General features: G+C 42.8%; 1 protein-coding gene across 1 annotated transcript in view; it reads right to left on the bottom strand.

Moving 5' to 3' along the window:
* Nucleotides 1-18,259: 18,259 nt before the first annotated feature.
* skia (v-ski avian sarcoma viral oncogene homolog a) overlaps nt 18,260-26,501 on the bottom strand; it is a 65,855-nt gene continuing 57,613 nt past the window's right edge. Inside the window, exons 3-7 of the mRNA XM_082518486.1 lie at nt 24,596-24,711; nt 23,792-24,096; nt 23,332-23,666; nt 21,963-22,193; nt 18,260-21,307 (exon numbers count right to left, since the gene is read on the bottom strand). Of these exons, the coding sequence (XP_082374612.1) occupies nt 21,170-21,307; nt 21,963-22,193; nt 23,332-23,666; nt 23,792-24,096; nt 24,596-24,711 (1,125 nt within the window). The 3' untranslated portion in view covers nt 18,260-21,169. The remainder of the gene's footprint in view (nt 21,308-21,962; nt 22,194-23,331; nt 23,667-23,791; nt 24,097-24,595; nt 24,712-26,501) is intronic.

The raw sequence follows: 26,501 nt of genomic DNA, 5'->3' as shown, positions 1-26,501 counted from the left end.
TTAACTTCAATAATTACTTCCTCCAAACCATCAACGTATCTATTAGACCCCATTCCTACAAAACTGCTCAAAGAAGTCCTGCCATTAATTAATTCTTCGATCTTAAATATGATCAACCTATCTCTAATAATCGGCTATGTACCACAGGCCCTCACAGGCTGTAGTTAAACCTTTACTTAAAAAGCATCTCTAGACCCAGCAGTCTTAGCTAATTACAGGCCAATCTCCAACCTTCCTTTCATATCAAAAATCCTTGAAGTCCTCCAGTCTTCCTTATGGTGCCAAAAAACAAAACAAAAAGTACTGGCACACTTTAACCTCTGACACACATAGTTTTGCCTCGTTCCTCTCTTTTTGGATGTGACATCCACCAGTGATTAATACACAAACAGGACTGCCTTTCGTTTATTATTGTTTAGGCTAAAATCAGATTGATTGGAGGTTTAAAGTGACATAAATAAAATACCTCACCTCAAACGTGTTAAATGTTAAATTGAAAATGAAAGGAGTAGAAAGTAGAGATATTTGTTTAAAAATGTAGTAAGTAAAAAGCTGTCTAATATACTACCAGTCAAAAGTTTGTTTTTTCTTTATTTTGTACTACTTTCTAAATTGTAGATACAAACTGAAGACATCAGATGTATGAAGCAAGATATATGGAATTATTTAGCAAAGAAAAAAATAATAAATAACTCTAAATATTTTTTATATTTTTCCTCAGTATCTCCTCAAAGTAGCCACCCTTTTGCTTTTTTGACAGCGCTGCAAACCCTTGGCCTTCTCTCAATGAGCTTCATGATGTAGTCGCCTAGCATGAGAACCGCCCCAGAAAAGGAAGACCTCGAGTCCCCTCTGCTGCTGAGAATAAATTCGTCCGAGTCACCAGCCTCAGAAATCACAAGTTAACAGCAGCTCAGATTAGAGCCCAGATAAATGCCACACAGAGCTCCAGTAGCAGACACATCTCTACATGTTCAGAGGAGACTGTGTGAATCAGGCCTTTATGGTCAAACAGCTGCTAAGAAACCACGACTAAAGAAAAGCCAAAAAGTAGATTCTGTTCATCTGAATGTAGCGTTTTCACTCATCCAAGACAAAATGTTTCTCCCACTGAAAACACTACGTCCAGATGAACAGAATCACCTTTTGGGGATTTCCTTACCTGGATGATTGAGCATGCATCAATATATTAAGAAAAGCAACAAGCAGAAGAGATTTGTTTGGTCCAAGAAACACAAGGAATGGACATTAGACCAGTGGGAATCTGTGCTTTGGTCTGATAAGTTCAAATTTGAGCTCTTTAGTTCCACCTGCTGTGTCTTTGTGTGACACAGAAAAGGTGAGGGGATGGTCTCTACATGCATGGTTCCCACTGTGATGGTGTGGGGGGGGCTTTGCTGGTGACACAGTTGGGGATTTATTCCAAACTGAAGGCACACTGAACCAGCATGGCCATCCTGCAGCCACATGCCATCCCATCATTGATTTTACAAAAAGACAATAACCCCAAAGGGCTATTTGACCAAGAATGAGAGTGATGGAGTGCTGCACCAGATGGCCTGGCCTCCACAGTCACCCGACTTAAACCCAATGGAGATGGTTTGAGAGGAATGAATCGCTGTGGCAGCTTCATTGCATGAAGCATGCCAGCGCACGGTATCTGGTGTGATCTTATGGCAGTTTAGACATTTACTCTTGCTCTTGCATTTAGTTTTCAGCAAATTCCCTTGTTGGGCTGACTGTGACTTTACTGCAGTTTCCCTGCTATTAGCCACAGCTCTGCTCATATCTCCACATTCCTTGGTCCCAGTGTCATACTGTTTCTGATGCTCATCCAGTTTAGGGTCATAGGGAGGCTGGAGGCTATCTCTGCTGCTACAGGGCAAGAAGATAGGTGGTCAGTCTGTTGCAGAATATTCATGTTTTCAAATAAGAAGGCATAATTAGGTGATGGCAGGCAACTGTCAGACAGCCTCCCATGCCACTGTTCTTGAACCTGCTTATAATATTCAATGAATCAAGTATATTTTACTTGATTTGGCCAAGAACTAAATTTCATTATATTCTTTTTAATTCTCAAAAAGAAACCTTCTCCTCTTAACAGAAGGAGGCAGTATCTATTTTGTGCAGAAGAGTCAAATGATCCCAGGTTTAGGTTTTGTCAAACCAGCTAACACAAAGAAATCCCTGCTGTGTTGAACTTTCTTCATAGTATACCCCTCTGGTAGCTGCTTGTGTTCTGTTATGATAAGCTAGGCTAACTATATTCTGACTCGTGTAACTCAGCATCTTACATTTATCTTGACAATCATTAACATAATGTACAAATGCTGCATCATAATTTGTCTCATTCTGTGACATAAATATGCACCAAATTATGTTTGTTTGTTGAGGCTGTGTGGGGAACACATATATATTCAGACATAATATGTCCACTGTGGTGTCTCGCAGTTCACCAGACTCAGGGAGTCCAAACGTTCTAAATAGAAAATGCTTCAGAATCAGAATAAACCACACAGGACATGCCCACTCTGAAGGAACTGTGGGTCTCTCACTTATGATTCATTACTCCAACAGCTCAAAGTACTCAAGGATGTGTTCAAAGAGTTGTGCAGCTGAAGCTTTGTGGATACTGATTGGGGTGTGTCCTCAAAGAGCATGACTTAACCAACAGGGCGCCACCAGTAGTAGGCAGCTTTCATCAAAGCCCGTGTGGGCATCGTTTCATAAATACTATGTGCACCTGTGGGTGAGTCATGCATGCCCTGCTGCATGCCACAATTTCTCACCATGGTTAGTCAACTTATTAGGCTTGAGAAGCTAATGGCAGGGTTAGTATGAAGGATGACCATTGATACACAGCTGGTGTAGGCATCCAAATCAAGCCTGTAACAAAGAGACTTTAAAAAAAAAAGAAGCAACAACAAAGCACGTCACATGTGGGTACTTCAGGAGAGTTGTGAACAAGGGAAAGGCAAACAGCAAAAAACCTTTTCAAAAAGAGTAAAGCTTGATGCATATTTCCTGCAGAAAGGTTACTCTCAGGAGAGGCTGGTTGAATCAGGGGCTCTACCAAGGCAACATGACTAGTACAACGCCCAGAAAGGCAAGGAAGGGGTTGGTGGTTGTGCTGGGCGCTACATCTCTTCCATTGTGTGCATAGTGGGAGCTGACAACAAGTTGAGGGAGGGGAGTCGATACCACTCTGATGAAGCTAAGCTGGTGTGCCCCCCAGCATCACTCTGCATGGCTTTGTTTCTTTTATTTGTACATTTAATACAATAATTTGGATTTGTGCATTTGTGTACATACAGAAACATTGAGGAGTGAATGCACTAAGACACAACACACTGTTGGCGTAGGCGTAAAACATGAGGGGAAGAAAAATAACTGAAGGATGGGGGGAAGGGTGATCAAAGAGGAAGTAGGGCGAGTGGAGAAAGATGAGCTGGTTCCCTCCCTTCCTCCCTCCTCCTCCTGTCTCTGCTTTTTCAAGGGAGATTGAGAAATACAAGGTCAGTCTTCACAGCTTCCTCTCACCTGCAATTGAAGCCCCAGTGAATGCAGGCTCTTCTGTTCTGAGACATGTGAAGCTAGAGACACTGGCAACCATAGTCAATTGTCTTCCAGGGGCCAGAGCAGGTGACATTGAGGGAGATATAAAACTGCTGGCTAAGGGTAAATGTAAATTCAGTAAAATTAATTCACATCGGCAGTAATGACACCCGGTTATGCCAATCGGAGGTCACTAAAATCAATATTGAATCAGTGTGCAACTTTGCCAAAACAATGTCAGCAAAGTCAGATTGCTGTCTGTCTGAGTGGTGTCCAAAAACGATGTGGGCTTCATAGATAATTGGGAAACTTTCTGGAGGAAAGCTGGTCTTGTTAGGAGAGACGGCATCCATCCCACTTTGGATGGAGCAGCTCTCATTTCTAGAAATATGGACAAATTATGACTATTCAGAGTTGGGACCAGGAATGAGAATCCTCCTGTTACCCCCCAAAACCGTGGCGGCCCACCCTCGAGTGGGCCACCACGTCACACCTGCATCTCATCTCAAGAGTTTTGGTGGAGGACTATTTAACCCCGCACAGACGGCTGCTCCACGCCAGTCCGTCACTCACTTCACAGTGGTAACTTGGCTCCCCGCTGAACCTTTATATGCTTAGTGTCGCATGAGCTGTGCTACTTTTACCTCTGTGTTCTCAGGTTCCTATCCGACGTGCTGTGTTAATCACTTGCCTGTCCTCCTGCCCACTTGTTCTCATCTCTGCCTCCTTGGACTTACCCTCCACGGACGTACTCCCCTCTCTGGGTTCCAAGGTCCGGCTCAGATTGTAAGCCAGATTCCCTTAGCCCTGCCTAATAGTGTCTTCCCATTCTCCTGCACTCTAGTAACCTTTTCCCCTTTCTGTTGCAACCTTCAACGGTCCCGATCATGGCTCCCGTGTGCTCCTTTGCTTTCCTGGTTTTCTTTGCTGTCCCGGGTCGCTTTTCGTTGTATGAATAAAACTCGAACTTGCCCACATTAAAGCGTATTGTGTGTACTTTTGGGTCTTGCTTGTGTGCAAACCACGATTCATGACAGGTAGTGTGGCAGCAATCTTCCAGACCAGCCTATTAATCAACCAAAGACCCAGACAGACGTTTAACTCATTTCAAAGCCTGATGCTTAGCCTTGTCCACCCCAAATGTGAAACTCAGAAACAGTGTTGGGTGCAACGCGTTACTAAGTAACTAAGTAACGCGTTACTGTAATTAAATTACTTTTCCACTGAAAAAGTAGAGTAACTGATTACTGTTCATTTTTAGGTATTTTAATTACAGTTACTTACAATGTACTTGCGTTACATTGTAAAAGAATTAAACTTGCTGAATATCATGATTTAATTTCAATAATTTATCTTCTAAAGGTAAAAGTAAACTCTGCCGCTTTAACATCGCTGTAGTGCAGGTGCGCGTCATTTCGCGCCACTTTGCTGCATAGCCGTATTCTAAAGCGGAAGATGTCGGACTCGGCTGAAGCGAGTGGCTGTTTTATGAAATGGACATATTCCCGTCTCTTCACTTTTCTGAAACAAGCAGACAAGAACATTACAGTACTGTGTAAGCTATGTCCTTGGGAGAAAAAACTATCGGTCGCTTTTAATAGCACGAGTAATCTACTGAAGCGCCTGACACGAGAGCATAGACGAACACTTCTGAGTGATCCTTGTTCATCATCCATGGATAACACCGCGGCAACTCCTGCTAAGCAGGCAAAACGTGATTTTACTTCAGCAGCACAGAAGGTGCTTAAAAGGGTGAGCTTAAAAAAACGATTGCAGGCTACATTGTGGAAGAGATGCTACTGCTGCGTACTGTAGAGTCTTCGTCTTTAAAAAAATATTTATTATTATCACGATCGGGCGGATTACACACAGTAATTCGGTGTGCCCGTGTGGCGTGCTGGCTAGACCCAAACGCGGCGAAGGCTAGCGGTGGGTTGGAACAGACACGCAGTTATTCTAGTAACGATCAGTGCACGAAGCGGGGCTTCGGAACTGGCGTTACAGACGGAGAGCGAGCGGAGCCGGGATGAGAAAAAGAGTCGAGAGGAAAAACACTCACAGTTGGTGAATCAGGCGGCGACTGACGTCGGCAAGGTTTCGCAGCTCCTGACATGAAGAGAACAATGTCTGAGCGGCGAACAGGTGGGTTAAACCCGGCCCCGTGATCAGCTGATCACCGGCTGACAGGACACACCCCCCCCCCCCCCCCCCCCCCGAAGACCGGCACCCGACGGTCCAGGACAGCGGCGACGAAAATCCGAGATGAGGGAGGGATCCAAGACGAAGCGGGATGGCACCCAGGAGCGCTCCTCAGGACCGTAGCCAGCCCAGTCCACCAAATACTGGACCCCGCGACCCCGGGGACGAGAGTCCAAGATCCGCCGGACAGTGTAGACAGGGCCCCCATCGACGAACCTGGGCGGGGCCGGGGCCGGGGAGGGGGGCGCCAGCGGAGAAGTAACGCGCCGTTTAAGCTGCGAGACGTGAAAAACCGGATGGACCTTCAAGGCGGGTGGAAGCCGGAGACGATAAGTCACGGGGTTGAGCCGGGCAGTGATCTCGTACGGGCCAACGAACCGGGAAGCGAGCTTCTTGGACTCCGTGCGGAGCCGCAGGTGCCTCGTGAAGAGCCAGACGCGATCCCCCGGCTGAAAAGGATGACCCGGGCGGTGGCGGCGACGATGCTGCTTGGTGCCTGACGACAGCGACGGACCATCCGTTCAGCAGCAGGATGAAAACCATGGCAGACCTCAAAGGGCGAGAGACCGGTGCCAGAAGAGACGTGAAGGTTATGGGACAGCTCAGCCCACAACAGGTAACGAGGCCAAAGCGACGGTGGGGCGGAGACAAAGCACCTCAGGAAGCGCCCCAGCTGTTGATTGGTCCGTTCAACCTGCCCGTTAGTCTGAGGGTGATAATTACTTACCCAACACTGCTCAGAAACCAGTCTTACTTGTTATCATCTATCGTCCACCTGGGCCTTACACTGAGTTTCTCTCTGTCAGACTTTTTATCTGATTTAGTGCTCAGCTCAGATAAAATAATTATTGTGGGTGATTTTTAGACTCAACTGGCTTCTGTCAAAATGTAAAAGAACCCACCCACCACTTTAATTGCCCCGCCGGAGATTTTCCACAACTCCAATGGAATTAAATTGTTTTGGTCTGTTACTCGCCGCCCTTGCAGGAACCCTGATGGGGCTGTTAACCCCCGGTCTCTAGTCTACCTTGGACTTGCTGTTCTGGTCTTACTCCCTTGAATCTTTCTGCTGCTGAAATCCCCATAACTGACCATTTCCTCCTTTCATTTAACCTCACTCTCTGTTTGGTTCTACCAAGCCAACCCATCTCATCTCGTTCCGCAACATCAAGTTCCGCATCATCTTGATCCTGTCCCTACAGGACTTGTGAAATCCTGCCTCTCTTCCTTACTCCCACTCATCTCTGCTATCATCCACTCTTCACTCACCACCGGTATCATTCCCTCCTTATTCAAGATTGCTTCAGTCACTCCTATACTGAAAAAACCTTCCTCAGATCCTAACAACTTTAACAACCTCCGTCCGATTTCTAATCTACCCTAGGTGTAGTGATGGATGCAGACCTAAACACATTAAGACAATAACAAAATCAGCTTACCCATATGGAAAAGAAATAGTAAAAACTGGCATGATTTACTCATGAAAGTGGCCACTTTCTCATTACTTTCATATATTTTTTTAGTAAGTATACAAAACATACAAGTTTCATTATATAATTTTTCAAGGGATCTTATATGTGTTTTCACTCTTGTATGCTTTTCATACAAGTTTCACACAAGACAGATACAAACTTTATAAGATTTATATATATCTTTTCCATATGGGTACTATCACCTCAAGAATATTTCAAGGATAAAAGATCTGATGTCTCAACAGGACCTGGAAAAACTAGTCCATGCATTCATCTTTAGTAGGCTTGATTACTGTAACAGCATCTTTACAGGTCTACCTAAAAAATCAGTCAGACAACTACAGCTCATTCAGAACTCTGCTGCTCGAGTCCTCACTAAGACCACATCAGACCAGCTCTGAGGTCTTTACACTGGCTGCCTGTCCGTCAGAGGATAGACTTTAAAATTCTGATGCTGGTCTATAAAGCTCTGAATGGTTTAGGACCAAAATACATCAGTGACCTCCTGACCCAGTATGAACCTTCCAGATCCCTCAGGTCATCTGGATCCGTTTTTTTTTTTTATCAGTTCCCAGAGTCAGAACCAGACATGGAGAAGCTGCATTCAGCTTTTATTCTCCATTTATCTGGAACAAACTGCCAGAAAGCCTCAGATCAGCTGAAACACTCAGTTTATTTACATCCAGGTTGAAGACTCCCACTCCCTTTCAACATGTAAATTAATCAGAATGTTTTTTTGTATGTAATTTGTATAGTATTTTTTTTCTCTCTTATTTCTTTTCTAAATGTACTTGTATATTGTTCACATGTTGAAATAAATTACCAACCAAACCAATCAAGACTCACCTGTTCTCAGCTGCATTTGAATAAAACACCAAATCCACACTTTTAAGCTTAAATTTCAAAACTTATATTTTAACTTCTGATTTTATCTACTGTTCTGATTTTATCTACTGTTCTGATTTTATCTACTGTTCTGATTTTATCTACTGTTTTTTTTATCAATTTTAAATCATGCTTTTTATTTGTTTTTGTTTTTTTTGTAAAGCACTTTGAATCACCTTGTTGTTGAATTGTGCTATATGAATAAGCTTGCCTCGCCTTGCCTTTATTTCTAAAAGACTCGAAAAAGTAGTTGCAACTCAACTTCATTCACACCTGGTTAATAATAACATCTACGAGAGATTTCCGTCTGGTTTTTGTTCATGTCACAGTACAGAAACTGCTTTACTTAGAGTCACTAATGATCTTCTAATCGGAGCTGACTCTGGTCTACTCACCATCCTCGTCCTTTTGGATCTGAGCTCAGCCTTTGACACCATCTGTCACTCTGTCCTTCTAAGCAGACTTTCCTCTCTCGGCATCTCTGACACACCCCTAGCCTGGTTTCAATCATATCTCCTTGACCGCTCCCAGTTTATTCAACTGAAATCAAGCCACTTACGTCTTTTCCCGGTCACTTCTGGTGTACCCCTAGGTTTAGTCTTAGGCCCTGTCTTCATAACTTACATCCTCCAAAATATAAGCAAAATATAAGAATCAGACCATTTACCATCTCAATTTATGGAGAATAAAGTGTGTGTATATTTTTATATTATATTTGCATACATTTCTAAATTTGAAAGGTAGGACTGCTACACGCATTATTAGTGATATTCCTGATTGTTTTTAGACCTCTACCTGAATGTTGAATTTTAGGCATTTAATCTATTTATCATTAATAGGTACATTTCCAGCTGTTAGAACTACTATAGTTCAATTTTGTTTTTTACTGGATAAGACAAAGAGTATGAAGTTTTCCCCTATTCTGTGAATCAGATATGACTGTAAACAGAGGATCCGCCCTGACCGGGTATACCTTCCTTTTGTACAATTCATACCCACTCTCAATATAAAGTAGCACGTGGAGAGCAGCTCACTTTCACCAGTGAATTCAGGGCAACACAATAACTCACCCTGTCCTGTCCCCTCTCCCCTCAACCGACCCTGCTCCGGTCCTGAGCACTCATGAGCTGAGGCGTGTGTTCCGGAGCATTAACACCAGGAAGGCGGCCGGGCCGGATGGAGTGCTGGGCCGGGTGCTAAAAGACTGTGCTGCGGACCTGGCGGACGTCTTCACCTCTATATATAACACCTCATTGTCCTGTTCACTGGTACCATCCTGTTTCAAAGCAGCAACCATCGTTCCCATCCCAAAACAGTCAAATGTCACATGTCTGAACGATTTCAGACCTGTGGCACTCACCCCCATTCCCGCCAAATGCCTGGAGAGACTGGTCATTAAACACATCAGAGCTGCTTTTCCACCATCCCTGGACTCGCACCAGTTTGCATACAGGGAGAACCGGTCAACCGAGGATGCGATCGCCACAGTGCTGCACACATTACTGAAGCACTTGGAACACAGGAACACCTATGCACGGCTCCTCTTTGTAGACTACAGCTCGGCTTTTAATACCATCCGGCCATACAAACTCCGTCCCAAACTCCACCAACTGGGACTTAACTCCTCTCTGTGCAACTGGATTGTGGACTTCCTCACTAACCGTAGACAGAGTGTCAGAGTGGGTAAGAACACCTCTTCCACCCTTGTGGTCAACACCGGTGCCCCTCAGGGGTGTGTTCTGAGCCCTCTGCTATACACTCTCTTCACCCATGACTGTATTTCCTCCTGCGCGTCCAATCTCATTGTTAAGTTTGCAGATGACACTACAGTGCTCGGACTTATATCCAACAATGATGAGACAAACTATAGGACAGAGGTGCAACAACTAGAGTCATGGTGCCACGACAATAACTTAAACACCTTGGTCTTAAACACCAAAAAGACCAAGGAGATCATTGTAGATTTCCGGAAGAGGGGTCATAACAACCATCTGCCTCTCTTCATTGGCAGTGAGGCGGTGGAGAGGGTGAGCAGTTTTAAATTCTTGGGGGTAACTGTGACCGAGGACCTGTCCTGGGGCAACCATATCACCTCAGTTGTACGGAAGGCCCAACAGCGCCTCTACTACCTGAGGAGACTGCGGAGCGCACACATTCCCAGATCTCTGATGTTGAACTTCTACAACTGTGCCATCAGCAGCGTTCTGACGTATGGATTTCTAGTGTGGTTCCCCAGCTGCACCAAGGCCGATCAGCAAGCACTCCAGCGGGTGGTGAAAGAAGCTGGCAGAATTATTGGAACAAGTCTGCCAGAGATCAGTAATATCTTCCCCACTCGCTGTCTGAGGAGGGTGCACAGTATCCTGCGGGACCAACATCACCCTGCGCGCCACCTTTTCCATCTGCTGCCCTCAGGGAGAAGGTACAGGTCTATACAGGCCAGAACATCCAGACTGGCCAACAGCCTGTATCCACAGGCTGTGAGGCTCCTGAACTCTCTGCCCCCCTCTCACGGACAATAACCATATCCAACTTCTTAATAGCAATGAACTGGTCTGCATTGGTGCATCATATCTTTATTCTCTTCCCCCTCCTGCCCCCCCCCCCTCTTTCTTAAATAGATAACTATCATATCTGATATCATATCTCACAGTACAATAATATTGAATGGGTTGCATTGTTGTATTTTGTCATGTTTCTCAGGTCTTTGTCTGAATTTCTACGAACATTATTGCTAAGGATTGTCTTATTGCATTGGAGTCACACTGGGTTAAATATGTACACTTGGGTTTTAAGGGGTATTTATTATTTTCTTCTTTTTTTGGGGTTGTATGGAAGCCCCAAACGCAATTTCATTGTTCTTGACAATGACAATAAATAAATAAATACTAAATACTAAATAAACTTTGCAACAACATCCTTCCACCTCCAGACAAGAACAGTTATAATAATGTATAATAATAATAATGTAGAAGTACAAAATGTTTTCACCAAATATTAGGATTTGGTGAAGTAGGAATTTAAGTTGTATTTATTTAGTTTAAACTTGTTTAGAACGTTTTGGGAAAATCCAGTAGAGCGATTTCTGTGAACAATTTTGTTTAATAATCCCAGAGAAATCGCACAAATGTTTCCTGATAACACCAAATATTTTATAGAAGCATTTAACGATGCGGTAAGCACCCTTTATGTTCTTATACAAAATAAATCCAAGACACCTGACTATTTAAGACTCAGAACGAACCTGCTGTCAGACCAGCCACTTGTTAATATCACTAAAAAAGGGCGAAAGAAAAAAAGAAAGAGGTGAAAGGATGGAAACTGGCACTGTTGGATTTGATATACAAATCATCACCCTGTGTGAGGAGGATTATTATTGGTAATGCAAACATCGATTTTATTAATGCACTGTGTGCGATACAACAACAACCATTAGACCAGTAAAAAAAACCATCAACACAATATGGTGGATTTTTATTTCTGTTATAAGTTGCTGCTGTCCTTTTCATAGCCAGTATGACAGCAAACAGGTGCAACATACACACAAAAAATGTTTGTAGTCCCTCAGCACCAAAAACACCAAAATACAGAAACCAGCTCAAAATGAGCTGGACAAAGCTATGGTTGAGGTACTGCAAAGAAATGACAAAGATGTGTATGAAAAAGCTACAAAGTACTCCAGTATTCTTCAGAGATATCACTAACGCTGCCACGGGAATGTGATATTCACAGAGAAACCCCCCCACCGACATGACCTCTGTGGCACCGGGCAAACCTCCACCCGGCCCACTCTAAACAGGTGACAGTAGACTTAAGAGCCACAGGACTCAGTGCCGCTGAATCTTTGATTTTATTTATTTTTTGTTGTGTTTTACTTGCATCTATTTGAAAGGGTGAGTGTAAACACAAAACATTAAAAATGAAACCTAATAAAACAAGTTTTAGAAAGAGACTTTTTCATTTGATTCAATTTTATATTATGGGTTATGCAGAAATAATAGAATTGGGCTGAAAGGTCTGTTGCTTTTTTACATATTCAAGTTGTGTATGATGTTTTTAAAAAGTAACTAATTATTTTTGAAAATAAGTAATCAGTTAAGTAACGGGATTACTTTCTTGGAGAAGTAATCAGTAATTAGTAACTAATTATTGTTTTCAAGTAACTTGATCAACTGGTCAAATAAATACTGTCAGTAAATACTGACTCAAGAGATTGTGAAGGCATACCGTGTATGTTATTAACAGTTTTTTGGTGAGTTACTGAGATATTGTGTATTATTCTTGTGTTGTCCATGCATTTGCGTTTCATAAACATGTATCTTTCCATTTTTTTAAAACATGTATATGCTAAGGACATCCCAGTATGTGCCCTGTACCTATCTGTTTCATTTAAAAAATACTCAAAATGTACCTAATAAATTAAACACGACTCCTTGATTGACTGTACATTTTAAAATAGCAGGAAACAGGGGGGGCAGAATAAGAGTGAGAAAGCTGCAGAGATGCTCCAGAGACTAATGAGCTAACTGCGGGGTGTTCTTCCTCGTGTGACTGCTGTATTTGGGTCAGTCAATAGTCCCGTGTAGTGATAGCGCCGCTGGTTTAAAGGAGTTTAGAGCTGTCCGACAGCCAGGCCCACATCACTCTGAAGATATGGGCCACGGCAGAAGCAGCATCCAGAAAACTGCCTCCAAGCAGCCTAATGTCTCACTGTACAGAGAGGGAGGAGTCTGAGGCTTGTGTGAGCTATGTGGAGTATTTGGGTTTTGCTCTAAGAACTATTTAGTTTTTGAGTTTTCAGGTCAGTAATTTGTCATTATTCATAAAGACTGAATGCTAAATGCTTCAGTTGAAGCTAATAAATGTTCCTGATTGACAACAAGCTTCCTCATATAGAAATCTGCTTACAGGATGCTATTTCTTTTGCTCAAGGTTGGCATCCTTTGGTTGTGCATAACAACAGGATGATATCTAAATTGTGTTTTTTCACAAAAAAGCTCCTTGAAAAGTTTTTCAGTGACAAAAAGAACGTATTCTCTCTCAACATCAAACAGGTAAACAGCGAAGCACAATATCTGCTTTTATTAAAGTCTAAATGGCATTATTGATGGAAACAAAATACTGAGCTGCTCTATTTCTTCATGTGTAAAAGACTTTTGTCAGTTAATCACACAACCTTGGGAACTTGGGGCGACCGTGGCTCAGGGGATTGGGAATCGCATCTGCAACCGGAGGGTCGCCGGTTCAATCCCTGGGCTCTCTGTCATAATCATAATCATGGGTCATAATCTGAGTTACTTGAAAAAAGTAATTAGTAACTAATTACTGATAACTTCTCCAAGAAAGTAATCCCATTACTTAACTTGTTTTCAAAAATAATTAGTTACTTTTTAAAAACATCATACACAACTTGAATATGTAAAAAAGCAACAGACCTTTCAGCCCAATTCTACTTTTTCTACATAACCCATCATATGAAATTGAATGAATTAAAAAAGTCTCTTTTTTTAAAATTGTTTTATTCAATTTAATCTTTTAACTTTATGCATCAAGCAAAAATTTAATTATATGCAACAGTCTTTGACTTGAAGAAATGTGTTTAATATTTAAACCTATTTCCTGCATATTCAGCATATAAAATAAAATCAAGTTTTGTGTTTACCCTCTTTCAAATAGATGCAAGTAAAACACAGCAGAAAATAAATAAAATCAAAGACTCAGATAATTCCATTAACAATGTTCTACAACACACACACACCCTCACACACACACACAGAGAGAGAGAGAGAGAGAGATCCAGTTTAGTGAATGCAGTAAGCAGTGGAGTGGAGGTGAGACCAAGCAGCAGGCTCTCAGCCACAGCTGCCTGCATCAGTGCGCCTGTTAGACTCAACCACAGGAGGGCAGAGCAGCCAGAAAATGTACTCAAGTACCACTACCTCAACATAGTTTTACTCAAGTAAAAGTAAAAAGTATTTAGTAAAAAAGGCTGCTTGAGTACTGAGTAACTGATCATAACATCTGATTTAATGTTTCAAAATGAGAAAATCAGATGGACAAAAATATAAAGTTTAGTGCAAATTTTGGTATTTGAAAGACTGAAAAGCAAAAAGGATACTAAATATAAATAACACTTTTCCAAATCAGTTTTCACACACACACACACACACACACACACACACACACACACACACACACACACACACACACACACACACATATATATATATACATATATAAAAAACACCCAGCACGCGTCTGCTCGGGTCCTCTACCAGAGGCCTGGGAGCTTGAGGGTCCTGCGCAGTATCTTAGCTGTTCCCAGGACTGCGCTCTTCTGGACAGAGATCTCCGATGTTGTTCCCGGGATCTGCTGGAGCCACTCGCCTAGTTTGGGAGTCACCGCACCTAGTGCTCCGATTACCACGGGGACCACCGTTACCTTCACCCTCGCATTCTCTCGAGCTCTTCTCTGAGCCCTTGGTATTTCTCCAGCTTCTCGTGTTCCATATATATATATATATATATATATATATATATATATATATATATATATATATATATATATACATACACAGTGGGGCAAAAAAGTATTTAGTCAGCCACCGATTGTGCAAGTTCCCCCACTTAAAATGATGACAGAGGTCAGTAATTTGCACCAGAGGTACACTTCAACTGTGAGAGACAGAATGTGAAAAAAAAATCCATGAATCCACATGGTAGGATTTGTAAAGAATTTATTCGTAAATTAGGGTGGAAAATAAGTATTTGGTCACCTCAAACAAGGAAAATCTCTGGCTCTCACAGACCTGTAACGTCTTCTGTAAGAAGCTTTTCTGTCCCCCACTCGTTACCTGTATGAATGGCACCTGTTTGAACTCATCATCTGTATAAAAGACACCTGTCCACAGCCTCAAACAGTCAGACTCCAAACTCCGCCATGGCCAAGACCAAAGAGCTTTCGAAGGACACCAGGAAAAGTATTGTAGACCTGCACCAGACTGGGAAGAGTGAATCTACAATAGGCAAGCAGCTTGGTGTGAACAAATCAACTGTGGGAGCAATCATCAGAAAATGGAAGACATACAAGACCACTGATAATCTCCCTCGATCTGGGGCTCCACGCAAGATCTCATCCCGTGGGGTCACAATGATCATGAGAACGGTGAGCAAAGATCCCAGAACCACACGGGGGGACCTGGTGAATGACCTGCAGAGAGCTGGGACCAAAGTAACAAAGGTCACCATCAGTAACACACTACAACGGCAGGGAATCAAATCCCGCAGTGCCAGACGTGTTCCGCTGCTGAAGCCAGTGCATGTCCAGGCCCGTCTGAAGTTTGCCAGAGAGCACATGGATGATACAGCAGAGGATTGGGAGAATGTCATGTGGTCAGATGAAACCAAAGTAGAACTTTTTGGTATAAACTCAACTCGTCGTGTTTGGAGGAAGAAGAATACTGAGTTGCATCCCAAGAACACCATACCTACTGTGAAGCATGGGGGTGGAAACATCATGCTATGGGGCTGTTTTTCTGCCAAGGGGACAGGACGACTGATCCGTGTTAAGGACAGAATGAATGGGGCCATGTATCGTGAGATTTTGAGCCAAAACCTCCTTCCATCAGTGAGAACTTTGAAGATGAAACGAGGCTGGGTCTTCCAACATGACAATGATCCAAAACACACCGCCCGGGCAACAAAGGAGTGGCTCCGTAAGAAGCATTTGAAAGTCCTGGAGTGGCCTAGCCAGTCTCCAGACCTCAACCCCATAGAAAATCTGTGGCGGGAGTTGAAAGTCCGTGTTGCTCGGCGACAGCCCCAAAACATCACTGCTCTCGAGAAGATCTGCATGGAGGAATGGGCCAAAATACCAGCTACTGTGTGTGCAAACCTGGTAAAGACCTATAGTAAACGTTTGACCTCTGTTATTGCCAACAAAGGTTATGTTACAAAGTATTGAGTTGTATTTTTATTATTGACCAAATACTTATTTTCCACCCTGATTTACGAATAAATTCTTTACAAATCCTACCATGTGGATTCATGGATTTTTTTTTTCACATTCTGTCTCTCACAGTTGAAGTGTACCTCTGGTGCAAATTACTGACCTCTGTCATCATTTTAGGAGGGGGAACTTGCACAATCGGTGGCTGACTAAATACTTTTTTGCCCCACTATATATATATATATATATATATATATATATATATATATATATATATATATATATATATATATATATATATATAAATATATATATATATATATAAATAAAAGATTGTGGGGCTGACTGACTGATTTTTGCCCCCTGCCCCAAGTGGTCATTAGAAATACTGCGGGCCAATGTGGAGTTTGATGAAGTACAGCAGCCTTGTTTGGAAGTAGCAGACGACTTCAGTTTCATCACTGCTTTGCTTGAGTCTGTGTTTGCGTCTATTGTCTTGATTTTGCCACAGAATGAAGTTAAAAGCAACATTTGAAGGTTGAATATGTCGTAAACCTCATCAAACCTCCACTGAGCAGAGAGAGAGGAGTCTGCGGCTAACATATACTGTATACACACATCTGTGTAACGCCGCTGTGTGCACACACTAATGAATGTTTACATCAAATGCTGTAAGACTGAGTGGGCGTTAAGTGCACATTCCTGTGTAGTTCAGTGCTTGTAGCTCATCTTTTCCTTTTTAAGGTTTTCATAGTAATTACGGAGGCATCTCCAAAGCTGCCCTGAAACCACATCAGCACACACAAAGAAATCAGAAGGTGAAACTAGAAGAACGCCGTGTTTCAGTGATGCTGAAAGCGTCCTCTGCACTGGAAGAGCTCAGCTTTGTTTTACCTGACAGAAGCTCTGTGTATATTATTTGTTTCATCATCATTATGGCCACGGTACACTTTTAATTAACTTGTTCTGGTTGGAGCGCGCTGAGCTGCTTCTTTTGCTCATTTGATTCTGTCAATCCTGTAATTAGAGATTAGAAGGATAAAACCAACGAGTCTCACATTTGTTTATTTTGTCTTTCCAGCACATAAACAGCAGAAGCTTCTAGTTTCACATCCAACTCTTACTCATATCTTCAAAATAACTCGAGTCATACTGAAAGCGAGGGACATGCCAGATGACGCTTTGTTGTAGTGATCAATCCCCAGCTGTGGACTACTTTCTTTATTTGCTTTATCTAGAGGTTTTGGATAGCACGGGGGCAAAGGAAGGGCAACAGGGAAGTAGGGTGGCACATCCTACTTCAGTGAAGATCCCCAATATGTAAATTCAGCAAACTAAATATCCACTTTAACACTATTTATTGTATCAGTATCTCCAATAATTAGTATTTTAAGGACATAAAAGTTGGGGGCAGCCGAGGCACGGGGAACGGGTGGATCTACAGCAAGGGGTTGCCCCCCCATAGCTCCGCCCCACCAAAAGTCCAGGTTTCTAGGTGGAGTCTTTTACAGTAGCTTTAAATTCACAGATAAAAATAATTCTTATGTATCTTTATATTAAATGGCTTTTATAAAGTGTTGCGCAGTCCCACTGACCTCCTACACGACAGGCCACATTTGGACTGTTTAGTGGTTCAGAAGCACTTTATCCTTGAATGTTTAAACCAGCTTCACAATCATCAATTCAAATTTCATTAGAGAATCCACACAAACATGCAGACGACAGGGTGAAGCACGTCTCTGAAGAATACAAAGCAGAGGTCTTATGGAGCGTCACGGTTTGAAACTACAGCTCAGTTGGCGGTGCCAAACAACACGGTAGAAGCACACATGTAAGATTGTTGTAGTCTGCATTGAGGACATTTAATGGTAAAGACATGGACAGCCACGTTATTAAGCAGCCCATCTTAACTGCAGTTTGATTCTCCACAGTCTCTTTTTCCTTCACAACTTTCTTTGATGGTAAAAGGACACTTTATTTTTCTTCTCTACTGGAACACACAGATAGTAGGAACTATCAACACATGAATCCAGACATATGTGTATTTCCACTTTACAACACCAAGGTTTAGACCGAGGTATTCTTGCAGTCTCCTTGTGAACTGCACTGAATCCATCGGTCAGAATTGAAAACAAAAAAGGCACTGAGTGCAAATAATAGCTGTTTGCTAACAAGGCACCAAAAACAGGAAGCAAGGTCGTTCTATCTGGACAAACAACTTTATTTGTGGTAATGCATCTATACACTGTACATTCAGTCACTGTAGTATATAAGCATAGCTATTTTCAAACATAATCTCATAAAGTCCTTTCCTTTACAATATATCTGTATCGTTAGAGAAGGGAACAGTGGCGCTGGAAGAGAAAGGCATGAAGAATCAAGAAAATAAAGGAAATAGATGAATAAGCCAAGCCTCTTTTCATACTGTATGTGTGGCATTAATACATGGGAGCGCTCGCCTCTTACATAAAAATATTTCTAGTACTGTATATAGTATTAGCAGCAGCACAGGGCTAAAAAGATACATGAGGATGAAGGGAAAAGAATCAGCACGGTGATATAGTAGGTGTAGCTGTGTGCGACCTGTACTGCAGGTCAGCTGATCCCAAACACACTGTTAAAAATTCATGAGTGGTGAAAAAAGTCATGTCATATAAAGACTACAGTAAAAAAAAAAAAAAAAAAAAAAGAAGATTAAATTCTCTTATGCATGAACTGTTTTTGAAACATCTCAGTTAAAACACAAAGTTAAAAAAAAACAAACTCCCCACCAGCTATTGTAAGAAAAGAGTTTTTGAAAAAGGAAACACCATGTACATATATTATTACAATATCGTAAATGAAAAAATATTTACATTTGTAAATTCTTATTCAACTCTTCACACTGGCTAGTATACTAATGTGGACTGTTATTGCTGCTTTGCTGCCGTCGTTTAGCAAAATGGTTCTTTAGAAAATAAAATGTGTTTTTAAACGTCAGGAGGACAAAAAGCCAAATGTCATTGTCTCCTTCTTTTGTAGAAAACCACAAGCACTGTAAGGCCATTAGCTATTTCGTAAAAACAACTACAAAATGTACCAATTTCAGCTCTGCCAAACCCAGAGTAACAATTTGCCAAAGCAGGTGGCTTTTTTGCCACAGCGTGCACATAATTGATTTCAAGTACGGGGCGAGGAAAGCAATCGTTCAGAAAAACGCCCAAAGCTTTTTAGGATTGTGAAGTTTGTTCGTTGCGCTGAAAGGGAAACATGAGTAAACTGGTGGATTCTCAGAATACTGATATAAAGAGCTGCAGAGCGAGGGCGGGGCTTGATGTGACACCCCTCCCTCTGACAGCTTCAGCATCACCTGTCCTGCTCTGGAAACCTTTGGCCCTCCTTCAGGCACTTTAGGTTTTCCAGCATTGATTAGTTTTTTTCTTTGTGTGAAGTTTGATTTTCTCTTAAGAACAACATACACGTGTTGCTTTTTTTAATAACATTTCTAAATAAGACAAATTGTTTGATATTGCATAACACAATAAAACCCTTACATGTACAGTATCAATGCCCAATAACTGACTATAAGTATGGCAAACGCTGTCAAATTTCATGCATAAAGAAAATTAGTTTTCTATTAAAAATGTGAACAGAACTGTTAGTTTGAAGTATTCTTCTTTAGAAAGTAAAAACTTCAACACAACAGACAAATAATAAAATATTTTCACATTTAAAACAACATCAATAATTAAAGGAAAACTAGCATCAACACAATGTACATTCTGATTGTATTGCATCCACAGTGTGGCGGCTGATTCACAGCCTCCGGCTTCTGAATACAACGTTTGTTCGTGCTCCTGTTGTCAGACTGGAGAGTGTGCTGCTGCCCAACGCCGGCTTCCTGCTTATTTACAATACTTTCCTAATGAAAACAGAGCAGCAATATTCTTTTGAAAATGCATATAATCAACAAAATGCTATATGGTAGGAGTCGCGTATAAGATGATGCTTTCAAAGAAAGATTGCTGAAAATAGTGGGAGTACGATGGGGGAGGGGCTGTTTTCACCTCATGACAAAGTGCGATTCATTATTGTAAAGTTTAAAAAAAGAAAGGTATATTTATATGTACATACTTTAATTCAAATGAACACTTTGTGGTTACGGACAAGACCAACCACCCAGCCCACTGCGACGGCACGAAAACATCTGGAGTGTGTTACAGACTTCAGGACTCAAACACTCAAATAAAATGCGACTTGTATGTGAGTGTATGCAGAGCATCCAATAAAAGAGCTCGTTTAAAAACTCGTCACCAAGTGACTGGTAGGGATCATCTTTGAGGCTTCATTTGAAATGGAAAATGTGCCTGTTGAACACAAAGCCAAACCTAATCTTTCATGTTAAAATCATTTGCCATGTTTTCATATCCTATCGTGTTTGGGGAGTCGCCCCAATGGGCTGCGATGGCTCCCTGACAAACCCCCGCAGCACATTGGGAAGTCCATTTGTTCATTTTTCCCTCCAATAGCACAGAAAAACAGAAAAACGCTCTTTGTGTACTCTACATATCGCTATGTAATCTCTTAAATAGCTTATAATGTCTTCAGACTCCTATGGTTCATCGTGGCAGGAGGCGCTGGTGGAGGCCTTCCCTCCTGGCCACGTCATTGTAACACCTCCCAGCAGGTGCACACGTTGATGTTATATTGTTATGAGTTTATATCACAGTCCTACAGCCTCTCCTTGTGTCCTTGTGAAGGAAAATCCAGGCACAGCCGCACTCAGCACTACAGAGCCGTTCACTGTGCTCCAGTTTTCAGTTCTACGAGTTCAGAGGTGCAAAAGTCAGTGCTTCAGAAAATGCATGCTTCCAGTCATTCCTCTACGGTACCACTAGACTTTTCATGCACAAGGACAACGCTCCTCCATTCTTCTCTGTGTCTCCATTTGAAGTCTTACGTTTTGTGTTCAGTAAACTGAGGGGCAAGCACAGGAACAGTGGTGTGATGCGGGTGACCTGTGGGACTCGTGGGGTGGCGATCATGGTGGCAAATGGAAAAGGTTCAGCTGTAAGGCTGGCTGCTTGGTTAGTTGTCACCAGTGGGAATGTCCTTGGGTGTCCCGTCTCTTTTACTGTTTGATTTGCTGCTGTAGCTCCTTCACCATCCTCTCCAGGTGCTCCCGAGCTTCTCGCTCGTGCAGCAAGTCGGCTCGAAGCTGCTCACGGTCGGCCTCGGCATGCTGCAGCTTCATCTGGAGGTCCTCGATCTGCAAAACGCAAGGGCACAAATCAGCTGGGACTGTACAGCAGAGGAGAGCAGAACGGTCTGGAGTCAAAAGCACCGACCTCACTCTACACAACTCAGACTAACTGGGCTCATGTACTCAAAAAAACTATAAGAATACACTGTAAAAATGTTGTTTCAGGGCTAAAGAATGAACGACCTGGAAGTTTCCTGCGTTTCCTCAAACAGCCACCTGGCAGTGGCTCCAAGTGGGAGTCAATGTTAAAACGAGCGAGGCTTACAGCCAATGCTTTAACAAGTTTGTTCAAACTGTAACAAAGCTAAAAGTGATGCAGAATAAAGGGCGGCTTAATTTTGACACAGGTGTGTAGCGTTGGTACTCAAAGACACCCAAAGGAGTCAGTTGGTTTGAATCTTGCTTTTCACAAGCAGAGCTGACGTCGCCTCCCTGGAATATTGATCCTATATTCAGGAAGTGAGAAGTTTCTCTCAGCAGGTTACATCCTGTCACCAGGTGCTTGCTCATAGAATACGAATGCAGTGAACTGCCAATCTCTGAAAGCTGAACTGAAACAACAACAGTGGCTGTCCCTCTTTTATCTGTGCTCTTTAAAGCAAACATCCTGATCTTTTGGCTCACAGGGATTACACACGGGATTTGAAAGCTGAATCATCACCTGTGCAGAATACTTTGCACGGAGTCGCCCAGCCTCACAGCCTTTATCACAGACCCTCAGCTGTCGGGCTTGCTCTAGCTCCCGCTTCAGGCGGATCCTTGACTCGTTGGCTTCCTTCATCTTCTTCTCACTCTCAGCTCGCAGACGCTCAATTTCCTTCCTGAGGTTGCGCTTTGCCTCAGTCGCCTCCCGCAGCTTTTCCTTCTTGGCCACCCGCAAGAACTCCAACTCCTTCAAAGTAGAGAACACAACAGCCGGGGGTTAGCAGCCTCTTACCATTCACGCTCAAACTCAGAGTTACGGCTGGTCCTGGGTGTGCTTAGCATTCTGTCCTAAAGCAGAATATGTTGTCTTTGAATGTCTCAAATGTTACAGTCTTTCTGTTTGTCTTCCAAACAGGCACGTTTTTCAATAAAAGGAATGAACTAAACTATGTCCGTAGACATGGATGCGTCACTGAGAGAAACTCGGAGTGCCCACAGAGCTTAAACAACATCTTAAATGAGCATCGTAGGAACGTGACCCGCCCCGCTGCCTGTCACAGTCCTGTCTCTGAACTGCTCACACTTCAGTGTCAGTGTTTACACTAAGCCAGTTCAGCTGACAGAGTCTGGGTTTACTTCCTCTAAATCTCTAAGAGAGAGTCAGTCTGTGCCGTGGCAACACGCCCATCGCCTTCTCATGGGAAACGAGCAGCTGGGACTAACTTATCTGTCATCAAGCTTTGTTGGTTCCTACAGTGACAACTAAAAGTCCATCCCCATCACAGCCTGTATTTCACAGAGACTTGAAATGAAAACAAAGCTATGAGGATGAACTGAGCTAAACACAGGAGGAAGGAGAGCAGAGGCTCTGCTGCTGGTTTAGCTTGTGGGGGACATGGATATGCACTAAGCTCTAATGGAAAGTGAAAGTAGACTGGCGTCTGGCTGCTTTTCTTTCTCTGCATGCATCTTGTGTTGCTCACCCACACCGGCTCTGTTCTGCCAAAAATGGTCCAAAAATAAAAATGGAAGTTTGGCCTTTCCCTTTGCAGCAACATCCGCTGCCACTGTTATCATTTGCCAACTCATGCTAAGCTTTGTGGGGAACGACAGTGACTTCTACTAAAGCTCAGTGAATCTCCTGTGTGTGCACACTCTGTGGAGTGTAAAGCTTTTGTTAAGGACGGCTAAAACAAGCCAAAACACAAGTCATAGTGATAAATTTAAATCTACGGCCCCTGTAGGGTAGTCCACTTCATGTCACACAATGCAAATGTGTTAGTTCCCATTTACCTATGCTTCCACTCTTTACCTTGGCACTTTGTATTTAATGCAAATACACAAAAGTTAGGATAATACTCGTGTTGCCTTCCAACAAGGATTACCTGCTGAAGGCTTCGTTTCGCCTGCAGGGCCGATCCCAACTTCTCCTCCTGCTTCACCCTCATCTTAACTATTTCGTGCAGAAACCTCTCCTTCGACTCCTTGGAATCCAGCCCACTGTCCAGCGCCTGCCTCAGACTCTCCAGCTCTGACTCCAGGCCCGACTCTGAAGAGGTGACAGGGGCTGGTGCTGCCACCGATGTGGCTGCCGGTGCCGTGCTTTCGGCTGACGCGATAGTGCAGATGGGACCTTGGACACCGGGCGAGCTCAAGTCTTTGGCTGAGCTGCTGGATGAGGTAAAAGATGGCGACGACAGGGAGGACATGGACGAAACAGCTGTTGGAAAAGGCCATGGAGATGAGAGAGGATGAAACGATCACCTGACCGGGGCTACATGTATTTAGCCAAACAATGAAACAACCTTTACACATCTGATTATCGTTAAAGCGTTCGTTTCTTACCTTCGTCGCGGCTCTCCACCTCGATCTCCACCTCAGAGTCCTTGTCATCCTGAGGCAGCGGAGGTTTGCAGGCTGCTGAGGAAGCAGGCCGAGGGATTTCATGTGCTGTGGACTGGAGCTCCTCGGTAGCTCTCCTCTTGCGAGGCCTGGTGTTGGGGTGTGCGCCCTCACCTGGAGGTTCGCTTCCACTTGGGTAGGAAGTGCTGGGTATCGATGGGGACAGAGGCCCTACCTTGCCTAGTGGTAGCGGAGTGAGGGCGACGTTGGGGGCCACTGCATTCTCTAGGGTCTTGTAATTGTAGAAGCTAAAACGAAACCAGACCAGCATGACGCGTGTTGCTTTACATACAATAACCTAAATCCAGGTTACGCGATTATCAAGACAGAGATCCAATAGTACGGATTGTTACTGCTGTGTTACACAGTCCAATCTGAACAGCCTCAGCAGCCAAACGCGTTGGGAAACAGTCAAAGTGCCCGCAGCTCTTTCCTCCCACTTCAGGAGAAACTGGGCCAGATCATCTGTGATATTTTGCAGACTGCGCTGGCAGCACTGTGCCAAGTGAGTGCCCACGGCATGAGTGTGTCAAATGTGTGTGAATGGTAGAGTGTGGGAAGCTGTGGAACAGTCAGACTTGACCCCTGTGACACCAGCCCACCCAGACAAGTGAGAGAGCACTCCTCTGGGTGGGAGCTCCACATACCCAGCTAAGTGAAGCAACTGCCATCCTCATGAGCAGCAGCTTCCCTTAGACCGCACATCTACTGAACTCAGGTTTATAATGGACTTGGTGCTGTTCTCACCTGTCTCTCAGCAGAGCCAGCGGGTTACTGGAGGGCTCCTTATCACCCGCAGAGATGTGGGGGGACCAGGGTCTGAAAGCTGAGGGCCTCTGCCTGGACTGAATGCAGTTCAGCCCCTGGAGAACAAAAGTGATTCAAGTTAGTGAGGAAATTACACCGAGCCACAGAGTTTAGGGTTAACAAGGACAGAGATGGCTAATCAGATTACCTTTTTCAAGTAATAAGTAAAGTAAGGGATTACTATTGCAAAAACGGTAATTAGATTACCGTTACTTTCCCGTAGGAACGCTGCGTTACTGCGTTACTAAAACCGTGATTTTTTGCGAGAGTGTCTCATGACAGTGACGTAAGCGAGTGCGACGTTCGTGACAACAGCTGTGTGCAGATCAACAGTGGATCACATATCGATTGTGGGAGAGAGTATGAGCGTGCAGCGTTTAAAGCGTGGAAGTACTGACCTTACTTTGAGTTTGATTCCATAAAAAGTGACAAAAACATTATTGTCCGCTGTGCGTGGGAAGAAAACTTCTTTTTACAGCGAAAAAACCCTAAACTTCCAAGCAAGCACCGAGTGCGCAACGACGTAATGGGAAATTCACAGAGAAACTCGAGGATTCTTCCACTGACCGCGGCACACCTGCACCAGGGTAAACCTCCGCCTACCCTGCTCCTGCTTTACAGGTGAAAATAGAGCAACAGGACCGCTGAGTCTTTGACTTTATTTATTTTCTGCTGTGTTTTACTTGCATCTATTTGAAAGACTGAGTGTAAACAGAAAAAATATTTTATTTTATGTGCTGGAATGTGCAGAAAATAGGTTTAAATGTTAAACTAATTTCTTCCAGTCAGAGAATGTTGCATGTAATTAAATTTTTTAAAAGATTAAAACTAATAAAACAAGTTTTAAAAAGAGACTTTTCCATTTGATTACATTTTGCATGATGGATTATGCAGAAAAAGTAGAATTGGGCTGAAAGATCTATCGCTTTATCACCTATTCAGGTTGTAAATCGTGTTTTTAAAAAGTAACTAAGTAACTAAGTAATTAATACTTTTGAAAATAAGTAATCAGTAAAGTAACAAGATTACTTTTTGGGGGGAGTAATCAGTAATTACTTGACCAACACTGAACAAGGACATTCCCATTGGTCACAACTACTAACCATTAAAAAACTACATAAAATGTATTCATTTTTACTATCAGCTCACAGGAAAAGTCGATAAGCGTGTGAATATTAACATAAACATCTTTATAACTTGGCCATAACAACAATATGCAGTGAAGAAACTGTTCCCTGTTGTGATCATGTAAACTCCTGCTCACAGTCCCAGGTCCACTGCTACAACAAGAACAGGAGCCCACTTACACTATGAACCTTCTCTGGCTGTGGGTGAGGACGACGGCTTTTTGTTTCTACTTCATGGTATTTAATATGATTTTTTCTTACTAGTATTGGTTTACTATAATAATGGACTCTGATATGTTGGAGAAGAGAAAGAAAAGATAAACACACAAAGAAAAATCGGTCGCAGTGTTGACAGGTTTGTGTCGCAGCGATCTCTGCTCTCTGAGAATCTCCATGAACCTCGAACACTGTAGAAACTCCTCTGAGGTCAAACCTCCAAACTGGGAGGTGAAATTACACCAGTGGACTGTTCAGCAGTCGTGACAGCAGTTTGGCACTCATCAGTTAATGAGATTTTATTTACTTCTGAAAAATCACAACTTTATTAGGACTTATTAACTTTACCATGTTACAGCTGCAAGTTACTGTAAATGTTTTAGGATGTTCAAAGAAAAAGAACAAATATTTGTTTGCACAAGGTTAATATTCCCAAAATTTCATTTTGACATAATGTAAATATGAAACATGGATATTAGACAGGTGTCACTGGTATCAGAACA

The sequence above is a fragment of the Aulonocara stuartgranti genome (genome assembly GCF_965226115.1).
Source record: "Aulonocara stuartgranti genome assembly, chromosome: 20".
Lineage (NCBI taxonomy): Eukaryota > Metazoa > Chordata > Actinopteri > Cichliformes > Cichlidae > Aulonocara > Aulonocara stuartgranti.
Note: the sequence above shows the minus strand (reverse complement) of the source record. Positions and strands in the feature narration are given on the sequence as shown.